Source organism: Moschus berezovskii, chromosome 20, assembly GCF_049115385.1.
Source record: "Moschus berezovskii isolate FMDL1 chromosome 20, NW_MosBer_1.0, whole genome shotgun sequence".
Lineage (NCBI taxonomy): Eukaryota > Metazoa > Chordata > Mammalia > Artiodactyla > Moschidae > Moschus > Moschus berezovskii.
The window spans coordinates 74,130,126-74,150,118 of NC_142479.1; the positions used below are offsets into that span (position 1 = coordinate 74,130,126).

A 19,993-nucleotide genomic window follows, 5' to 3' on the forward strand; every position below is an offset into this window, starting at 1 on the left:
TCCGTCTTTTTTTTAATTAAATAAAATCATTTTTAAAACATTCTCCTTTTGATGTTGGGCGAGGAGGGGGAGAGCTCCCTTCAAGTCCTTGTGTGCGGTCAGTGTCCTTGGGTCTGGGAGACCCCTGAGAAGAAGGGGAGAGGAGGGTGGATCCTGTGCTGGCCAAGGCCGTTCTCTCTGCTTCTTGTCCGGGCCACTGTCCGCCTCCCCATCCCCACCAGCTGGGTTTAGGCTCCTGGGTGGGTCCATGGAGCTGCCTGTTCACAGAAGAGGGGCAGGCCACCTCTGCATGGTGTGGACATTTGAGAGCTGAGCAAGCCAGGCCCATCTTCAGAACCTGCAGGACACGTCCGGCTGGACAAAGCCACAGCCTCAGGGGCGCTAAGCTGCCTGGTGGGCTTCTGACAAGTCCAGTAACCAGCCTCCTTCCCCTCCGGATTCCTGAATGAATGAGAAATAGAGGATTCCTGTCCCTAGGTGTGAGCTTTATGCCTAGAGGAGCTGGACAGGAGGACGTGGCTCCAACCACAGGCCAAATGGGAAGAGGGACCCAAGGGGCCTTCTGACGAGGACGCCGCACTGGCTGGCCCCTCGGGGTAATGCCAGACCCGTGCCTGCAGGTGGGCCCCGGCAGGAGAAACTGCAATAGCACCTTCCCGCCCCACCAGAGCCCTGGCGCCCCTGCTTCCAGTCACACCCCACTTTCTGTATGGATTCTGTGAGTCTCCCTCCCAGGAGCTGTGGCTTTCTCTGGTCTCTCGGAGCGGAGATGCACAAGCCTCTCTAGCTCCCTTCACGAGAAGGCCGCTGTTGTGACTCCCACAGGGAGGCTGGGGCCCAGTGCCCCTGCATCCCAGCCCATGCAGCCGCAGGAACCTCCCCTGGCCTGTCTGAGCATTCAGCCCTAGCCTTTTAAGCCTCTTTCCTCCTGCCTGAGACAGGCCCCCGGAGAAACTGGTGTTTCCAGAGGCACCAAGCCGCTGGGTCCTGGGGTGGGGGGATGGGGGACCCACCCCTCCACTGACCCCGGCTTAGCTCCGGGCTCGCAGCTCCAAGCTGGAGGCAAGCAACCCCGCATCAGCGCCAGGTGCCAACAGTTCTGTTTATTCTTAGCCCCGAGGAAACTCTGGCTCAGCACAAGCTCTACAGCCGTCCTGGGGAGATGCCCGTGCGGTCTGCATTTAGTGACATGCTATGGCCTCCGTCCAATGTGGGACTCTCGCCATCATGCATTTCAGTTCAGCTACAAATTCTGCCTCCATAACCTGCAGGGTAAAATCTGAGGGAACTGACGTAGAAGCGGATGTTCTAGGGCCCCAATCAAGAACCCCCAGGCCCCTGCTCCAGCCCCACCTCACCCTGCACCCATATCACTCAGACTAATGACATAGCCAGCCACCCTGAATGCAGAATGGCTTAATCAATGCAAGTGTATCTCTCACTCATGAAGTCCCATCAGTGGGGTGGGTGGGAGATGCTCTGCTCCCCACGGTCAATCACGGGTTCAGAGCCCCACGCCGTGCAGGCTCTGCCATCTTCTAACATGAGCATCTAAGGTCGCCCTTGGCATTGACCTCCAGTGGGCAGATGGAGAAGGGAAAGAGCAGGTGAGCTCAAGTAGAGGGTGTTGTGAGAAGTTTTAACGGACCAGGAAGCTGCGGCTCTCCCTTCTACCCACATGCACTGCCCAGAGCTCAAGGACACGGTCACACCTGGAGCCAGAGGAGAGGGGATGTGCAGTCTTGCCCCGGCAGGAAGGACTGTCGTTTGGGGCACAGCTGGTCACGCTCAGCTCTGGGTCTGTGTCTGGGCACCTCCCTCTTTTGCCTCCCCCTCCCCGATCTTCCTGGGAGTGCCTGCTTGGAGCTGACCCCTTTGCTGGGACTGCATTCACCGCTGTGTGTCCTGAGTCCCTCTGTCAGCTCCAGAGTTGAAGTCTGGCCTCTTCTCTGGTCTGGATGCCACATCCGTAAAATGGGTCCAGCAACCCTCTTCCTGAGTTAGAGGAGCAGGCTCGAGCTCAAGCCTTGACCCAAACAAGAACCACAGAATTACTGGACGCCAGGACCAGCATGTGAAAGTGAAAGTCACTCCGTCGTGTCCGACACTTTGCAACCCCATGAACTGAAGCCCGCCAGGCTCCTCTGTCCATGGGACTCTCCAGGCAAGAGTACTAGAGTGGGTTGCCATTCCCTTCAGGGGATCTTCCCAACACAGGGATCCAATCCAGGTCTTCCACTTTGCAGGTGGATTCTTCACCATCTAAGCCACCAGGGAAGCCCAAGAATACTGGAGTGGGTAGCCTATCCCTTCTCCAGGGGATCCTCTTGACCCAGGGATGGAACCGGGGTCTCCTGCATTGCAGGTGGATTCCCTCATTCATTGTGCTCATCATAGAAATCAAGTTCAAAGATGGAGGTGAGGGTGGTAAAAGTGGTAATAAAAGGAAGGAAGGAATGTTTTTGAGGATTTTCACGACAAAGCCAAAAGGAGATAGCACTCACCTGGCAGTTCTCGAGTGGGGCATCTTTACTTCTGGGACAAGTGTCTGGAGACATTCCTGGCTGTCAGGACTGGGAGGATGTGCTGCTGGGAAGACAGGTGGAGGCCAAGGAAGGTTCAGTTGCTCAGTCGTGTCTGACTCTTGGACCGCATGGACGAGAGCCTGCCAGGCTTCTCTGTCTGTGGGGTTTCCCAGGCAAGGATACTGGAGCGGGTTGCCATTTCTCTTCTCCAGGCGAAGGATGCTGCTGCTAAATATCCTGCAGGGCACAGCCCCTCCCCCACTCCCAAGAATGACCTGGTCCAAAATGTCAGTGATTCCTAGGCTGGGTTTTTCGGGAGGGAAACTGAGACCCAGAAAGTGTGAGGATCATGCAGAGGGCTTTTGGTGCTTGTGTATAGGTGTGGGCGTACTGGGAACCTCACCCCTTATTCTTAGCGTTTCCTTCCCTGCAGCGAGCCAACAGTTTTGAAAACAGAAGTCAGGGCATTGAAGAAGGGAACGGAGAAAGGCCTAGCCTGGGGCGGGGTAGGTGCGCCTGGTCCCTGGGTTTGCGGACAAAGTGCTGATGGAATCGAACCCAACGGCAGTGGTAGAACAAGCCCGGAATCCTGGCCCAGCTGGACGCCTGGCCTCCCGGCTCTCCAGTGAGCTCCCCCGCCCACACCCTGCGGCAGCAAGAGTCAGAAGGACCGGGGTCACGTCCTCCAGCCACCCTCGGGCATTCACCCCACTCAGAGCCCAGTTCCCTCCCAGATCAGGGGAGGAAGGAAAGGCTTCCCTCTGGGGCTGTTGGGAGAAGGGACAGACTTGACCTTCCGCAAACATCCATAAACTCCCCCTTGAAGGGAGTTTTCAGTAGTGTCTGCTGACTAAGGAAACAACACTCAAGGAATTCCCCAGAAGGAACTGGTCCACAAGAGTCCTGGGAGGCAGTGCTCTGAGAGCCCGGCCACAGTGGGTCTGTGTCCAGCACACTCTGGTTTGGAAGAAAACCTATCATCCGGCCAATCCAGGCGCCGGATGCGCCCCCAGAAGAGGGCTGCCCTCCCACCGGCTTCTCCAGCTGGCACCGTCACCCCTGCCTCAGTGGCCCCCGGGAAGATGCTTTCTCTGCAGACCCTGTAACCCCCAGCCCCACAGGGACTTCCCAGTTCCACACAGGTGATAACTGCAAGGGGAGGGCCCTGGGCTGGGTCCCCAGCATGGAGTTGGAAAGAAAGCAGGCCTGCGGAAAGGAGATGCTGGAGGTGGGGGTGGGGCCTCCCTGCAGGGAACTCAGAACCAGCCACATGACCCCCTGCGTTGGTTCCCAATATAGCACAGGCCGCCTGCCTGGCCATCCACCCCGCCCTGGAGCTGGGGGGAAGCAGGGACTGAGGAGGCCTCTGAAGCCAGAGAGGGAGAGGGGCAGATACACCTGATGCAGATATTTTTAAACTTGCAGCTTCCAATAAAACCGCCTCAGGAGCAGAGGTCTGTGATCAAAGAGGGTGATGGACCCACCTGCTCACACTCACAACTGCAGGACAATGGGCCTGGGGGACCTGGGGTCCTGACCTTTGTCCCCTGATAACAGTCCTCAGAGATACATTAACCCCCATGAGATCACCCTTGATGCCGGGAAAGATTGAAGGCGGGAGGAGAAGGGAACGCCAGCAGATGAGATGGTTGAATGGCGTCCCTGACTCAGTGGACATGAATCTGAGCAAACTCCGGGAGATACTGAAGGGCAGGGGAGCCCTGGCGTGCTGCAGTCTGCTGGGCCACAAGGAATCAGACACGGCTGAGAGACCGAACAACAACAAGATCTCCAGAGTCCACTAATTAAATTGCAAATAATCAGGTTTTCAAAACAAATAATACTTATATTTTTCTCATTCTAAGAATATTATACTTTACCTTTAAAAAATCTGCAAAACACAGAAAAGTTAAAGAAGAAAATAGTACCAACCAAAAGCCCAGCACCTAAGAGGTCAGCTGAGGTCAGCACCACTGCGAGGTCGCCGCCCCCAAGTGTGTGGGTTAGTGCCCCGTTCACTGTCCCCATGAGCATCTTCCCACATCTTTAATTTAGATTATTCCTCGAAAACATAACCTATGATGGCCAAATCACCCAGACATCCCACCTCTTCCCTAACTGATGCTGGATTTGGTCTCTGAATCCTGAATGGCATCTGGATGGAACCGAAGCGCTGGGATGTTCAGGCTGCCTTTGGTTAGGATCTGATGACTTCTCTGGAATTCCCCAAGCAGGAAGGAAAGTGGGGGTCCCGGAGGTGGCAGAGCTTCACCCCCACAGCTCTCCCGACACCCAGCTGGAAACTGCCTGAGGTCGAGGGGAGAGGAAGAGGACTACATTTGCTGACGGGGGATGACTGGTCCTGGAGGCCGCGGGGACAGGATCAGGCAGAGGCATTTGGGGAAGACACTCCGGCCCCGGCCTCTCCAGGACCCTCCCTGGCTCCAGCCTTTGTCTCTACCCGCCAGTCCCCTCCCATCCTCCGTCTCCACTGAGCCCACTGGAACTACCTACATCTTGAAAGCTCCTCACCGAACTCTCTGTCCACCTCCTCAGACAGATGGAATCTTCTTCTCCCCCAAGGACTCCCATTTCCCCAGCCCTCCTGGTAGGAGCCATCCATCCTCCCGCCGGAGTCCCTGCCAGACTGCCTGGCCCCTCCTCAGTCCCAGGAGGTGCGGGGCTGGAAACGGCGAGAGGGGGCCTGAGGGGTCTCAGGGTCCAGAGGAAGCCAGGGCAGAGACACCTGATCCAGGTGTTTCAAAGTTTGCAGCTCCTGACAAAACCCAGGAGCAGAGGCGACCAGAGGCGGTTCTACACTTGTGTCCCTGGATCCATGACCGCAGGAGGCGGGCGGTGACTCCCCACTCCCCGCCCTCCTGGGGAAGAGCCTTCTCCGAGGCCTCGGGAGGCCCTCCTGAACCCTTCCTCAGCACTGACACCCCCTGAACGCCCTCCTGCGCACCCGTTCATGTCATCTGAGGCTTCTCCTTGGGCAAGAAGCCCCCTCCGCACCCCAAGGCTTGCCACGTCAGCGTCCAACAGCTGACCATCGACTCCTGGCCTCACGGCTCCCCTGCAGTGATCTCCTCACGTCCAAGCACCTCCCCTCACGGCTGAGTGTCCCCCCACCGTGGCCTTCAGGGCCATCTGCCTCTCTGGGCATAGCTTCCAGTGCCCCCAGTGCCTCCCCCGCCTGCCCCGCAACCTCATCAAGCCCTCCAGGGCCTTGACCTCGTCATCGTGACCTTGCTGTTTCCCAGGGTGACCCCAACCATGAGCTAACCGCCCCAAGCAGTCCAGACCTGCACACCGTCCACTGTTGCCCTCAGCCCCCTTGGCCTCAACCTTCCAATTTCCCTCCTTCCTTCTCACCTGCATCCCCACACCTGAACTGCTAGGTGAAGCCAGAGAAAATCAAATTCCAAGGCAGGGCCTGCAGCGGGCAGAACAGTGGCCCCATAGACATCTGAGCCTCATGCCCAGAGCCTGAGACTCTCACCATTCGTGGCAAAAAGGGACCATGCAGTGTGATTAAACCGCAGATCCTGCAATGGGGAGATGGTCCTGGATTATCTGGGTGGACCCCTCCCCCCCGACCACAAGGGTCTACTTAAGGGCAAGAGGGCAGAGAGTCAGAGAAGGCGGCCGGGATGCTGGGAACAGGGCAGGCGGCGGGCTGACTCAGGTGGAGGAGACCGGGGGCCCTGGACGGAGGGAGGCCGTCTGTGACGCCCAGGCTGGACCAGGGGCAGCACGCCCGTGGCTGCAGAAGGTCCCGGCTGCACGGTGCAGGGAGGCAGAGGACGTGGCAAAGAGGTTGAGACCAGCCGGATGACACACACCCAAGGCCTTCACTCAGCCTGAGTAAGACCGAGCTCAAAATCAGGTCGACATGTTTCTGAGGGACGTTCACTTGGCCCCCACACAGGTGTGCCTCAGCCCCGGCTCCACTCCTCTCAGAGGTGTTTTCCTTGCTGTAAGTATGTCTGGTTCTTCTTAGGACAAGTGGACGCTGGTTCATCTGGACGAGTCAAACATGGGCCTCTCCACCTTGAAGACTGTGTGTAGAAAATGTCAGTCTTCCTGTGGACTAGGTCACAGAGGTGGCGACGTGCCCCCCTCCCTCCTGGGGCACCCCTCAGCACCTGGGGGCAAATCAGTCGCTGGCCCGAGCCGTGCTGGCCTGCCCAGCCGTCTCCTCATGCCCGCGTCCTCTGGATCAGCTAGTGGCGTCAGTCATTTGAGCTCTGTCCCCTTCTTTCAGTCCATCTGTCCATCCACTCAGTCATCCATCCTTCAGCGAACATTTATGAAGACCCAGCCCTGGGCTCCATTCAAGGAGTTCTCTGAGGGAACCCAGAACAAGCACAGAAGCCGGTTCTGTATCTCTTCCCTCCAGAAGCTTATGGCCCATCAGAAGCTGACCCACCGGCGGTCCGCAGAAGAGGAGAATGACAAAAGCCTCCCGAACCTGGTACCTAATGTCGATGTATTTGCCGGGCTGACATGACGGAAAGGGCTTCCCTCGTGGCTCAGACAGGAAGGAATCTGCCTGCAAAGCAGGAGAGCTGGGTTCAATCCTTGGGTCAGGAAGCAAGACCACAAACAGGGTAACTTGAACGACAGCGTGTCTTCTCTCACAGTTCTGGGGCTGGAAGCCGGGTCACCGCGCCAGCACAGCGTGTTCTGAGATGCGTTCTCCTCCTCTCCTCATGTCCTCCCGTGGCCGAGAGGAAGAGAAAGGAAGCTCTCCGGTCTCTCCTAGTAACTGAACCTACTCAGCTCCCGAGGCCCTGCTCTGGACGCGGTCACGACAAGGGCGGGCCTCGTCACCGGCATTTAAGGGGACGGCCTGGTGTGCTGATTCATGGAGTCGCAAAGAGTCGGACACAACGGAGCGACTGAACTGAACTGATCTGAGTTCGGTCCACAGCACCTCCCTCTGGCTGAGCTGGTGAAGTGCGTTATCTCAAACCCTAGAAGACGGACAGTCAGAGAGGACACCATGCCGGACACCATGCAGCTGCAGGCAGGGCTCTGACCCGGGCGCGGGCGGGGGCAGGGCTGAGCGGAGGATGGCAGCCCTGGCTCCACGAGCAGAGCAGACCGCCGGGCATGGCCCCCAGTGCAGAGACGGTCTGTCTGAAGGAGCGTTTAGTAAACGGAGGAGAGAAAGTGGATCTGCCTGCTCCCCCCGGCGGCCAACCTCAAACCAGAGGATACAAAGACCTCTCTCTTGGCTGCAATTCCCTTAACCAGTCACGAGGGGCTCAGGACACACTAGCTTGGCATGCTGCATATTTTAAGTTGAAGGGATCCGAGACACAGCCTGCCCAGAAAGGCCTCTCTGCCCTTCCCCTGAAGCAGGTCCCAAGATGCTCAGGTGTGACGTGCTCTGCTTGTCCTCGAAGGAAGGAGCAAACGCCCCACGGATGCAGACCTTGCTTCCCCTGGTTTCCTGCCCTTCACATGTACCCTTCCATCCTGTCATGTTTTCCACTCTTCATCACACACAGCGACTCTAGAACGCTCAGGTGTAGATTGTGAAGAGCATTTCTCTCTGGATAAGGAAAGGGATATTACATACAAAAAGCAGAAAGTCACTTTCTTTCTCCATATACATGTATGTGGTTGCATTTGTTATAACAAACATGCTTTCATTTAGGGAAAAAAATTAAATTATTACAATAAACTATTAAAAAAAAGACTCAAATTTGTTTCTTTGGGTCTTCATTTTTTTATGAAGGCTCCGGTGCCATATAAAACATATTAATCTCTATGCTTTTCTCTTGTCAACTTGTCTGCTGTTGGAGAAGCCTCAGATGAGAACTTAAAAGTGAAAAAGCAAGTTGCTCAGTCATGTCTGACTCTTTGCGACCTCATGTTCTATACAGTCCGTGAAATTCTCCGTGCAATATTCCAGGCCAGAATATTGCAGTAGCCTTTCCCTTCTCTGGGGGATCATCCCAACCCAGGAATCGAGCCCAGGTCTCCTGCATTGCAGGTGGATTCTTTACCACCTGAGCCACCAGGGAAGCCCAAGAATACTGGGGTGGTTAGCCAATCCCTTCTCCAGCGGATCTTCCTGACCCAGGAGCCAAACCGGGGTCTCGAGTTGCAGGAGGTTCCCTGACCAGCTGAGCCACCAGGGAAGCCAGAGAACTTCCAAGGTAGAGGACAAATACCTGTTTGCTCCTCTAAAGTCACAGTGACCTTGAGAGCTCCTCCCAGCTCCAACCGTCCCCACGTGCTGTGTGACCGTGGATGAGTTACTTCATGTCTCTGAGCCTGTAGTCCTTTATCTGCAATGGTACACAGAGGCTTAGCACAGTGCCTGGTAGACAGCAAGCGCTCACTGAGGCTGAGCTATTACTACGATCAGCGTCATAATTAACTGTCTGAACTCCACGGCTAGACCCCCAAATGGTTCTCCTCACGCAGAGAGTCTCTTTGTAAGCCGTGTCAGCCTGAGGCCAGGACTTCAGAAGTCAAACCCCTACCCGGCTCAGGGGTCTCCTCCTGGCCATGCATCAGCCCCTTGACTACACCCCAAAAGAGGCTCCTGGTGACGAGAAAGGAGGCACAGGCCCGGGAGGGTGTAGGGGTTCCAGCTTGGAGCACCCGCCTGCGGCCGGGGGGTGGGGTGGGTGGACACGAGGGGGAGTCAGGACCCTCGCTTGGTGGTCCCAAACCCCACATGTCCTCTGCTGAATCCATACACCCAGTAGCCACTTAATAGTCACCTGTAAACCAATCTACTTTGGTTCTTCTTCACTGAAGTATAGTTACTTTGGAAAGGACAATATAACCTGAAAATCCTTATTACCTGCCATTAACAGAAGGTAACCCTAAAACTAAAAGCCTGGCGTGCTACAGTCCATGGGGTTGCAAAGAGTTGGACAAGACTTGGCAACGAACAACAACAAAACTAAAACAACAGTGACAACAGCGCTACAGTCAGATTCAGTGGGTTTTGTTCTCCCTTCACTATTCTTTGATTTGCAAGTGTCAGAAACGTGTGAAAGACTTACTAACCCCCAAAACAGCTTTTCTTCTGGACCCAGTTGGAGGAAGGAAAGAGAACTGACAAGGAAACAGTGCAGGAGCGCCCTGGGGTGGCCTGGGGTGTGGGGGTTCTAAAGCGCGCTCCCTTGGGCCATGGGCTCCAGAGGCCCTGGGCGGGGCCCCCCAGGTCCCAGGACAGAGCCCCATTCACCTGGTCCCAGCCGAGGACAGAGGCCTGTGTCCCTGGGTCTGCGCCCTCCCCCAGCAGCTCACTCCTCCTTCAGCCCCAGCAGAAAGAGGCTGGCACGAGTGGCACCAGGCCTGTGCCCCTCTCCCCTCCCAGCTCAGGCTCCCTGAGCCAGGCTCGGGGTGGCCAGGCTGCAGCCCGTCTGAGCCTTCTCTCCTGCCCCACCCTGGTGTGCTCCTGGCCCCGGGGAGGGGAGCCAGCCCTGAAACCCAAGGAGCAGCCTTCCTCGGAGAGGCGCCGGGATGCGCATTAATAGAAGCTTTCTCAGCCCTCTGACACGCCTGGGCAGCTGCTGAGCCCGTCCAGTGGCCTCGCCCACGGCCAGCCCACCCTGGCTCAGCCCGGCACACTAAACTTAGCTTCCACCCCCGGCTGGAGCCACTGCCACCGCCCCAGCCCGGAAGGACACGGCCGAGGGACCTCAGGCGCCCACTGCCCCGGGACCACCATGTCCCTGACCAAAGCCCTGAAGGTCCGCGCGGCCCTCCTCTGCATCCTGGTGGGCGTCGTGCTGGCCCTGGTGGCCGTGGTGACGGACCACTGGGCCGTGCTGAGCCCCCACGTGGAGCGCCACCACAGCACCTGCGAGGCGGCCCACTTCGGCCTCTGGCGGATCTGCACGAAGCGGATCTTCGTGGGCGACGAGGAGAGGAGCTGCGGCCCCATCACCCTGCCCGGGGGTAACGTACCCGCCGCGCACGCCCCTGGGGGAGGACGGGGCTCCCCAGGCCCGAGCAGAGCTGCGCGGGGCGCGGGCTGGGCAGGGGGCAGGGGTCTGGATGGCGGACAGACAGCGGCTCAGGAAAGAGAACGCGAGTCTGCAGACTCAGCCTGGACTCCCGCCCCAAACGCAGGCCTCAGGGGGAAGGGCCGCCTGGGGGGAGTTCTTTCCGGGCTGGGGTGCCGACACACTCCGCTAAAGGAGAATGCAGGACTCCTCCTCCCGATTGTCACGAGTCTGAAGCCCAGTGGGCGTCCCTCCTGGGTGCCGGCCCTGAGCGCCCACACAGGTGACTCGCCTGTGAGGCGGGACCTGCTTTGTGCCAGGACTGTGCTTCCTGCGCCTCCTCCTGAGCCGGGTCCCCTTCAGGCTTAGAAAACGCTTCCTCTCGCTGTGATTTAAATGCCTGCCTCCCTCTCCTAGTGGTGAGCGCACCACACTTGAAGGAGCTCTTTGTGGAGAACACCCGGTGTGAGGGTGGCCAGTCTGCTCTGTAGCTGAGGAGCCTCCACGTTCTCAGTGGACCTGCTCGGAAAGAGCCGCGTGGCGGCATCAGAGTCTGGGCTCTGCGCGGGCCTGCCCACCACCCGCGGAGGACTGGGTGCTGACAAAGCCCATCGCAGGCTTCACGTTTTCCTTTAACACAGGGGCTCAGGCCCAGCAACCCAAAGTCCCCTCCAGCGTTCCTTCCAATGTCACCCCAAGGTGGCTGGCGACCAGGGTGAGTGCAGGGTCCCACCTGGTTTTCAGAATTAGTCTGTTATCAGACTGGGTGTTCCTTGAACCCAGCCCTTCAAGAAAGGCACTGCTAAGTCCCCGAAGACCCTGCGGTCTCTGTGGGGGACAAAGGAGCTCAAACCCCACCCCTCCACCTCTCGCCTTCCTCGCCCTCCCTCCCCCCCCACCAACCCCAGGAAAGCCCTGCCCTGCTCACTCCCACCGGACACCTGGAAGACACAGTGAGTCCCAAGCCTGAGGGCTCTCACAGGCACAGACATGTGCTCGAAGGGTATCAAGTAGCCCAGATGCCCACGCCCTGAGGCCACTGCCGAGCACACCCATAAACGGATGCGCCATCCCGTCAGCCCTCCTAGGCAGGGCAGATTCTCCAGGGACCGTGCATGGGAATGCACTGTTACGGTCCCCCTGTCCTTGGCCTTTTAAAGCCCGGTGAGTTTACAGACCAGATGAGCAGGGTGGTGAGGGCAGTCTATACAAGGAGAGACGGCTGGCGAGATGTGACCGGCCCAGCCACAGGGAACGTGCCAACTCGGCCTGGCCGTGAGCCTGAGTCGAGTCTACCTCCAGGCCGCCTTCTCCTGGTCCAAAGTGAGTTGCACCTTCCGAGCCTGTGAGCACTGCCTTGGCCCGACGAGCTGTCCAAGTGCACTCCTGCCTTCTCCCCTCTCTTTTCTCTGCAAGGGGACGTCATTTTCCTTCCCCACCCATCCTGCCTGTGCTCTACTGGATCACTGTTTCTTGGAGGAATAGAGTTCATATGCCTTCTCTCAGTTAACAACATCTACAAATACAAGTGTAGCACTGTCTGCCAAACATATATATGTTAACTTTGGATGACATCAGAAAAAATGACAGAGTAAGAACCTCCAAAAATTCTTTTCTCCATAAAAATAATGAGAACATTGGCTAACATAGTCAGAATAAACTTTTTCAGGACTCCAGAAGTTAACCAGTCTTGCAGCAATAAGCAAGTGCTTATTCAAGAAAGAGGGGTGAATCTCAGTAGGAACAATGGGGTCTGTGGTGTCTTAAGCTGCTATTCCAGTTCTTTCCTCCCTGACTCTGTCACAACCTCAAAAACCAACAGCCTGCCATCAGGGTGAAGCCAGCTGCCTGGAAGTCACCAGAAGGGACAGACTAGGGCTGGATCCTTTCAAGGCCTCATTCCCAGTGTGCTGTCATTATCTGATCTGTCTGGTGGTTCCCTCGAAGTCCCCACTTGCAAGGCTGTCTTTATTTGACCTGACTCTGAGCTCATCCAGTGGAAACAGTCTTTTACCCAGGAGGCATTTGTCAAAAACAATTAGAGACAGTTGTTTCATACCGTAACTGCCTAAGGGATGGGATAACAGAGCAAACAACAGGCTAACCAGAAAACTGGAGAATAAGGTGGCTTTGAAAAGTGTAACATATTCTTGGGAATTGAGGCGGCCATGTGGGTCCAGTGCAACAAGTGTGCACAGGGAGGATCTGAGAAGGCCAGAAGCGCTCACCTCTGGCGTATGTAGAGCTGTGTGAAGGAGGAAGAGAAGGAGTAGGAAAGGGAGGCGGCAGGGGAGGAAGGGAGGAAAAGGCGAAGGCAGAAGCGCAGGCCGCTTTGCTGAGTGCCTGGCTGTCTGCCGGCACGGAGCTCCTCAACAAAGGCTGGGAGAGGCGTGGCTTCCAAGCGTTCTAGGAAATGTCTGTGAGCTGACCACCAGACTAACTGAGCAGAGATTTCAGTGGCCATACCTGAACACAGACTTCACATATTTAATTCAGAAATGAAATTTAACAAGCAACAATAACAAACAGCCACAGAAACAAACCCTGGGGAAGAGTGGACATCTAATTTCCAAAGTTATATTGTTTAAAATGTCAAGTTTTCAATTTTAAATTAAAAAAGATTACAAGACGCGAAGGGGCTGCGGTCTCTGATGGGCATCCACAGGGCCCTGAAGCGGTGCTTCTTCTGGTTCAGCACAGGGGACACCAGTCATCCACAAGTACTGAGTCAGGAGAGGGGACGGCGGGCGGGCCCATCCGCTGGCCAGAAGACCTGCCATGGGGAAGGGAGCGGGGACCTCCAGACTCCCGGAGCGGGAAAGTGCTTAGTGGGGGGTGCCTGGACCTGTCCCCGCACAGTCTGCAGACTGGCTTCCCCAGAGCCTGGTGCCTGGTCTGGGGGTGCCGACACCCCAACCGCCACCTGAGCAAGAGGACCTCCGGCAACGTGGACGTGCCTGCCTTGGCCGAGTCCCCCACGGGCCTTATGTCCAGGCCACTCGTGCCGAAGGCTTCTAACTCAGGGTCTGCAAATTGTCAGGGAGGCAGCCAATCATAAACCATGCTTGAATTCAATCAATTCCCTTCAGAGGGTTTTCAAAGGCAACCAAAGTTGGCCCTTAAAGAATGAGACAGAAATTATTCCTCTGTCCAGAGGGAGACTCTGGGGGACCCATCACCTCACACGAGCCATTAGAGCAGGGCTGCTACAGCTGATAACCTAACACATACAAGAGAGCTCCGTTATGCTTGAAAATAGCACCAGAAGTGCCTGACATCACCAGCGGCAGCCACACACCCCAGGTAACTCTGCTTAAAAGGAGAGTGATTTAAATATAGAAGCTCAAAGAAAAGGCTGTTTACTTCATGGAACATTTGCTGCTGCTAAACCAGGCTCCATCTCCTGAGCTCATTCTCTTCCTCTGCTGCGGAGCAGCAGTAACCCTGACGTTGGGGGATCGGGGGCCAGAGGTTTCAGTGCGAGATGATGCATCTCAGGCAGACGGAAGCCTGAACCCAGTGAAAGCTATGACTTTGCCAGCAGGTTTTCTTCCAAAAGAAACGAGGAACCAAACACCTGGTGATCATTAAACTGTGGCCTGAAGATAAAAGAAAAAATGAAGGCACAAAGTAGATGCATCTAAACCAGGGGCAGAGAGTTTCCTGTTGATGCTCAAGGACACACAGGAAAAACAACTCAGTGCAGCGCCTCACACAAAAAGCAGCGTAATTTAGTTTTTTAAGAAACAAAATAGTATAAAATAACCCATTCATCTACTTCCTAAATCAGCAGTAAAGAACATTAAATTATGCAATAAGCAATAGTCCTTTAATTTTACAGTATATCCAGTTGTAAGAGAGATTAAAAGAGAAAAACAGAGGAGAAATTATATTGAAAATCAGTGTGAATTTCTTTGTTCTGAGTTCCTCCTCTGCCCCCCTACCAAATTCAGATTTTTGGCCCTGCGGCCAACACATGTCTTCCATGGCTTTCCCGGCGCTGATCAAGTGGGCCAAGCAGCTCATCCAGGAGGTCTCAGCTGCGCTGCCTCTATGCTTACAGGCATGATGAGATGATGGTGGCCCTTCATCCAAGTCCACACAATAGCCCACTCAGCAAAGCCCTTCAGGTGGCATTTTAAGGGGCTTGGAGCCAGGTTTCTAAACCTGACTGAACATCAGAATCTCTTGGAAAGTTCTTGAAAAAGACTTTGTTTCCCAGGTTACACCCAGTGCCTCAGGATGGGCCTGGATGCTGATTGGAAACCAGCCCTGGGTTGTATGTGATCCCGGGTCTGGCAACCCCAGCGCCTCTGGCATCTGAGGGTTGGTAGTTCTGTGCACTGCAGAGTGTTTGGCACATCCCAGGCCACCACCCACCAGGTGCCAGTAGCCGTCTGCCCAGCTGGGACACAGAAACGTCTCCAGATACTGCCCAGGGTCCCCTGGGGACAGAATCAGCCCCAGTTGAGGACCACTGTCTGGCCCTGATTGACCATGTGTCCTGCAGTCCCGAACAGACTTGAACTGTAGGCTTCAGTTACCCCATCTGCCAAATGGGATCAGTACCCAGTGCTCTGTGCCCAGACTGAGTCAGCCTCAGCTCCCTGAAGATCCTCAGGCTCTTATGCAGCCCCTTTCCCACCAAACTTTTGGTCTAAGGGTGGAAGAAAGATGCTTGTTTCAGCAGAGTCAGGGTTTAGAGAGCGGAGAGTAAGCCAGAAGCCCCGGGGGGACTAGCCCGCCCCCTCCTTGCCAGCTCCCGCCCCAGCTGCAGCCCTTTCTCTCAACTGTCTCCCTCCTTTGCAGAGAAAAACTGTTCCTACTTCAGGCATTTTAACCCAGGCGAGAGCTCGGAGATCTTCGAAGTCACCACTCAGAAAGGTGAGCCTGGGCGGAGGGTAGGGAGGGGGCGGAAGGGTGGATTCTACCACTCCCTGCTGAGCCGGGAAATCCCTGGCATGAAAGCCCCAGCCTCCTGCTTGATGACAAGCAGCCCCTCCTGAAGATTGTCAGCGGCAGCCGGCCAACCTCTGCGCCCAGAGACGGCCGCGCCCACCTCCAGCTGTCTCAGGTCTCGCATCAGGGCTCCCACGCACACACATGCATGCCCAGGGACACAAGTGCACACACACGCACGCTCAGACACACATGCACAGATGCACACATGCACGCCTAGACACTGACACACACATGCACATACACTGACACACATGCACATCCAGACACATGTACACACATGCACGCCCAGACACACATGCGCACACATGCACACCCAGACACACATGCACACCCAGACACACATGCATATCCAGACACATGTACACACATGCACGCCCACACATGCACACAGATGCACACAGGCACACCCAGACACAGGCACACACGCACACCCAGACACACATGCATATCCAGACACATGTACACACATGCACGCCCACAGATGCACACAGATGCACACACGCACACCCAGACACAGGCACACACGCACACCCAGGTGCACATGCATGCTGACACACATGCACACCCAGACAAACATGCACATCCAGACACATGTACACACATGCACGCCCAGACACACATGCGCACACATGCACACCCAGACACACATGCACACCCAGACACACATGCATATCCAGACACATGTACACACATGCACGCCCACACATGCACACAGATGCACACAGGCACACCCAGACACACATGCATATCCAGACACATGTACACACATGCACGCCCACAGATGCACACACGCACACCCAGACACAGGCACACACGCACACCCAGACACACATGCATATCCAGACACATGTACACACATGCACGCCCACACATGCACACAGATGCACACAGGCACACCCAGACACAGGCACACACGCACACCCAGACACACATGCATATCCAGACACATGTACACACATACACGCCCACACATGCACACAGATGCACACAGGCACACCCAGACACAGGCACACACGCACACCCAGACACACATGCATATCCAGACACATGTACACACATGCACACAGATGCACACACGCACACCCAGACACAGGCACACACGCACACCCAGGTGCACATGCATGCTGACACACATGCACATCCAGACACATGTACACACATGCACGCCCACAGATGCACACACGCACACCCAGACACAGGCACACACGCACACCCAGGTGCACATGCACCCCCAGACACACATGCACACACACCAACACACACATGCACACCCAGACACACATGCACGCCCAGACACACATGCACATCCACATGTACACACATGCATGCCCAGACACACATGCACACACACCGACACACACATGCAGACCCAGGCGCACACTGGCATACAGATACACCGGCTCTGAGCTCTGTAACAAGTCACACTCTGTCATCCTTCCAGAGGCTGCTTGTCAGTCCCAGGACAGACCACCCTGAGCCTGGGTGTCACCTTCAGCCCTGACTCTGGGAGGGAGGTTTCTGCGCCAGGCAGGTCTCCAGCCACAAATCTCCCACCACCTTCTGAGGCCTCTGCCCCTGGAAGGAGGACCTTCATTTTGGTGCCTGGACGATGACCCGGAGAAGGAATTAGGTCGCGTGGACATCCTGGCCCCATCCCTCACTCATGTGCCACTCGGAAGGAATGATTTCACCTCTGGCTGTCGGTGCCCTCACTTGGGAAATGGGGACGACAGAATGCGGAGCAGCCGCTAACCTGGGGGCAGGCACAGCGGGTGCGGGGACGCTGAGCCCCTCCTGAGGCCCCAGCGTCCCCGCACACTTCTGCCGCAGAGTACAGCATCTCGGCCGCAGCCATCGCCATCTTCAGCCTGGGCTTCATCATCGTGGGCACCCTCTGCGCGCTCCTGTCCTTCTGGAAGAAACGGGACTACCTGCTGAGGCCGGCCTCCATGTTCTACGTCTTCGCGGGTAGGATGGGGCCCCCGCCCTCAGCTCCCCCGGCCCGGGTCTGCCCCTCGAGGCCCGCGGCCTGACCCCGCTGTGCCCGCAGGCCTGTGCCTGGCGGTGTCGGCGGAGGTCACGCGGCAGTCCGTGCAGCGCATGGTCCACAGCGAGCACACGGCCTGGACCGCGCACTCGCTCGCCTGGTCCTTCGTCTGCGCCTGCGTCGCCGCAGCTCTGCTCCTGGTCGGCGGCGGCGCGCTGCTGCTCCTGGCGCTGCCGCGGATGCCCCGCGACCCCTGGGAGTCCTGCATGGACGCCGAGCCCGAGCACTAGCCCTGGGCCCGCCTCGGGAGGCCGAGCCCGGGACGGGCCGGAGGCGGTGGCGTGACTTCTCCGCGTCCCCACTGCGCACACGCGGCGCGCCGCTTCTCCGGGGCCGGCCAGTGGACGCGGCGCGGCCGCTGCGGGGGTCCTCGGGGTCCCGGCCGGCCTCCCCGAGGTTCCTCCGTGGCTCGCCCGCCGCCCCGGGTGCTCAGCTGTGCGAGCCGCCAGCGCCTCTCTGCTTCCTGGTCACCCGACACCCGCTCCTTAGCTTCTGGGAGACCCAACAACCCCTTTTTAACTGGTCTGACTGCGATTTGAAATAAAAACTCTTTGAAACTTGCCTTTCCTTGGCCTTGCCTAGAGATCGCTTGGGTTCCTGATCACACAGCCCAACGGCCCCCTTGACCCAGAGGAGAAATGAAGGCTTAGGCCCCAGGGATGGTGAGGACTTCTGTGGGGACACGGGGACAGAGGGTCTGTTTACCGGCGAGACTTAGAGGCTCTGAATTCCAATTTCTAACTCTGGGCCCTGGATTGTTTTCAGAAGAAACCAGAGGCCATCTGAATTGGCAAGAGCCTGAAAAACAAGGAGTGTTATTTCCAGAGCTCCCGGGGCCAGAGGCATCCCAGTGCTGACACAGGCTCCAGCCGCCTGGCCACGAGGGTCTGGTTTCAGACGCTGGATATTTGTGGCAGAGAACATTAGGTAGCTGGGCTTAGCAGCTAGACACCTTAGTAGGGCCACCTGGAGTGTCACAATTTACACTCTTCTGCCTTTGAATCCCCTGCATTCAGCCAGCCCTTGGGGATGGAAAGCCAGACTCGTGAGCAGAAAGGACCCCGTGCCCCTTACCTTGATCTGTTCCAGAGGCTGAGGCCAGCCCCTCTTGCAGGGACCAGTCAGCAAACTACCAACTGAGGGTCAATCTGGGGCCCGTCTCTTGCTAAGAATGGTTTTTATTGTTTTAAATAGTTAAGAAACTTCAAAGAGGAAAAAGATTTCATGATGTGAAAATCTCATGAAATTCAGATTTCATTGTCCATAAATAAAGTTTTATCAGAACTGCCAGAGATAAGCAAAACCACAGGAATCGTGGTCAGAACAGATTTTAATCAGTAATGCACTATTGCAGCAGGAGCAGAACTCAACTATATGCCCAGAGATGATCTGGAGTTTTCTAGGATGGGTAGGCTCTGTAGAGCTAGAGAAGCAAAGGGCTGCCCAGGGGTGGAAGGGGGTGGACCTGGGAACCCATCTGGGTTGGCTAACAGGAGGTGATCCAGTTAGGTGCTGACTCTCACACAGAGGCTGGGAGACCAGGGACTGTGGCAGGTTTTGGCTGGACAAACAGCAGAGTCTTTAGGCAGCCTTGAATTTTCTCAGGCAAACAGTTTAAGGAGGGCTGGGGTCATCCTAAGGATGTGGCCTTGAGCGGTTAGAAACTATGTCAGTGTTTGTTTGCATCTTCAAGGGTGAGTGCAGAGAGGGCTGGGGGCGCTGGGCTGGAGTCTGGTTCCTGCGACTCTAGTTCCCACTGGACCGGTGTGAACTGAATGGTTGTCAAACCCTGAGCTTCCATAATGTGTTCACTTTCTTAACTTTTAAAATTCATCAGATTCCACGAGGTAAGGGAGGTGGCAGAGCCAGGACTAGCAACTCAGTCAGATAAATAACATTTAAGTGTGAGATCTTTTTTAAAATGTGGTAAAATATACACAGCATGAAATTTACCACCATAATTATTTATGTGTCCAGCTCCGCCATGTTACCCACTGGCCACGGCTCTTTCCATCTTGCCAAACAGAAGCCCTGCCCCCTTTAAACGACCCCCCATCCCCGCCCTCCAACCACACCGCTGCCTCGGTGAGGTTGACTGTTCAGGTACCTCGTGCGAGGGCGAGCGAACAGCACTTGCTCCTCTGTGTCGGCCTCACTTCACGCAGCGCCAGTTTGTCTTCTTGGGGCTTTGCTTCTGACAAGCTTCTGGCCTGCATGTGAAAGCCCAGCCTCCTGGAGATGCTTGCTGATTTGGCTTTAAGCCTGCCTCTGTCTTCGCCCACAGAGCAGTCCTGGTAGAACCAGGGAGAAACAGAGGTGGGGGTGGGGGTGTTTGCAGCCACAACCTGAGGTCTTCAGCTCTGAGCTTGAGGAGCTCAGAACAACACCCAAGTCACTGATGTAAACAGCTGTCCCCGCTGCGTCACGCCCTCGCCCCGTCCCACCCCGAGACAGTCAGAAGCCCATCCATGCTGCGT

General features: G+C 56.4%; 1 protein-coding gene across 2 annotated transcripts; it reads left to right on the plus strand.

The window, feature by feature from the left end:
• The first annotated feature begins 10,099 nt into the window (after positions 1–10,099).
• On the plus strand, positions 10,100–18,086 carry CACNG1 (calcium voltage-gated channel auxiliary subunit gamma 1). 2 transcript variants are annotated; one of them, XM_088829419.1, is made up of 6 exons: positions 10,100–10,465; position 10,978; positions 11,157–11,222; positions 15,317–15,391; positions 17,300–17,437; positions 17,520–18,086. In XM_088829419.1, the coding sequence occupies exons 1-6, from the start codon at positions 10,229–10,231 to the stop codon at positions 17,744–17,746; spliced, it is 744 nt and encodes a 247-aa protein (XP_088685545.1). In that variant the 5' UTR covers positions 10,100–10,228; the 3' UTR covers positions 17,747–18,086. The 2 variants fall into 2 exon arrangements, with proteins under 2 accessions (XP_088685545.1, XP_055264755.2); XM_055408780.2 differs by lacking the exons at position 10,978; positions 11,157–11,222 and having other exon boundaries at positions 10,112–10,460; positions 17,520–18,079.
• The last annotated feature ends 1,907 nt before the right edge of the window (positions 18,087–19,993 follow it).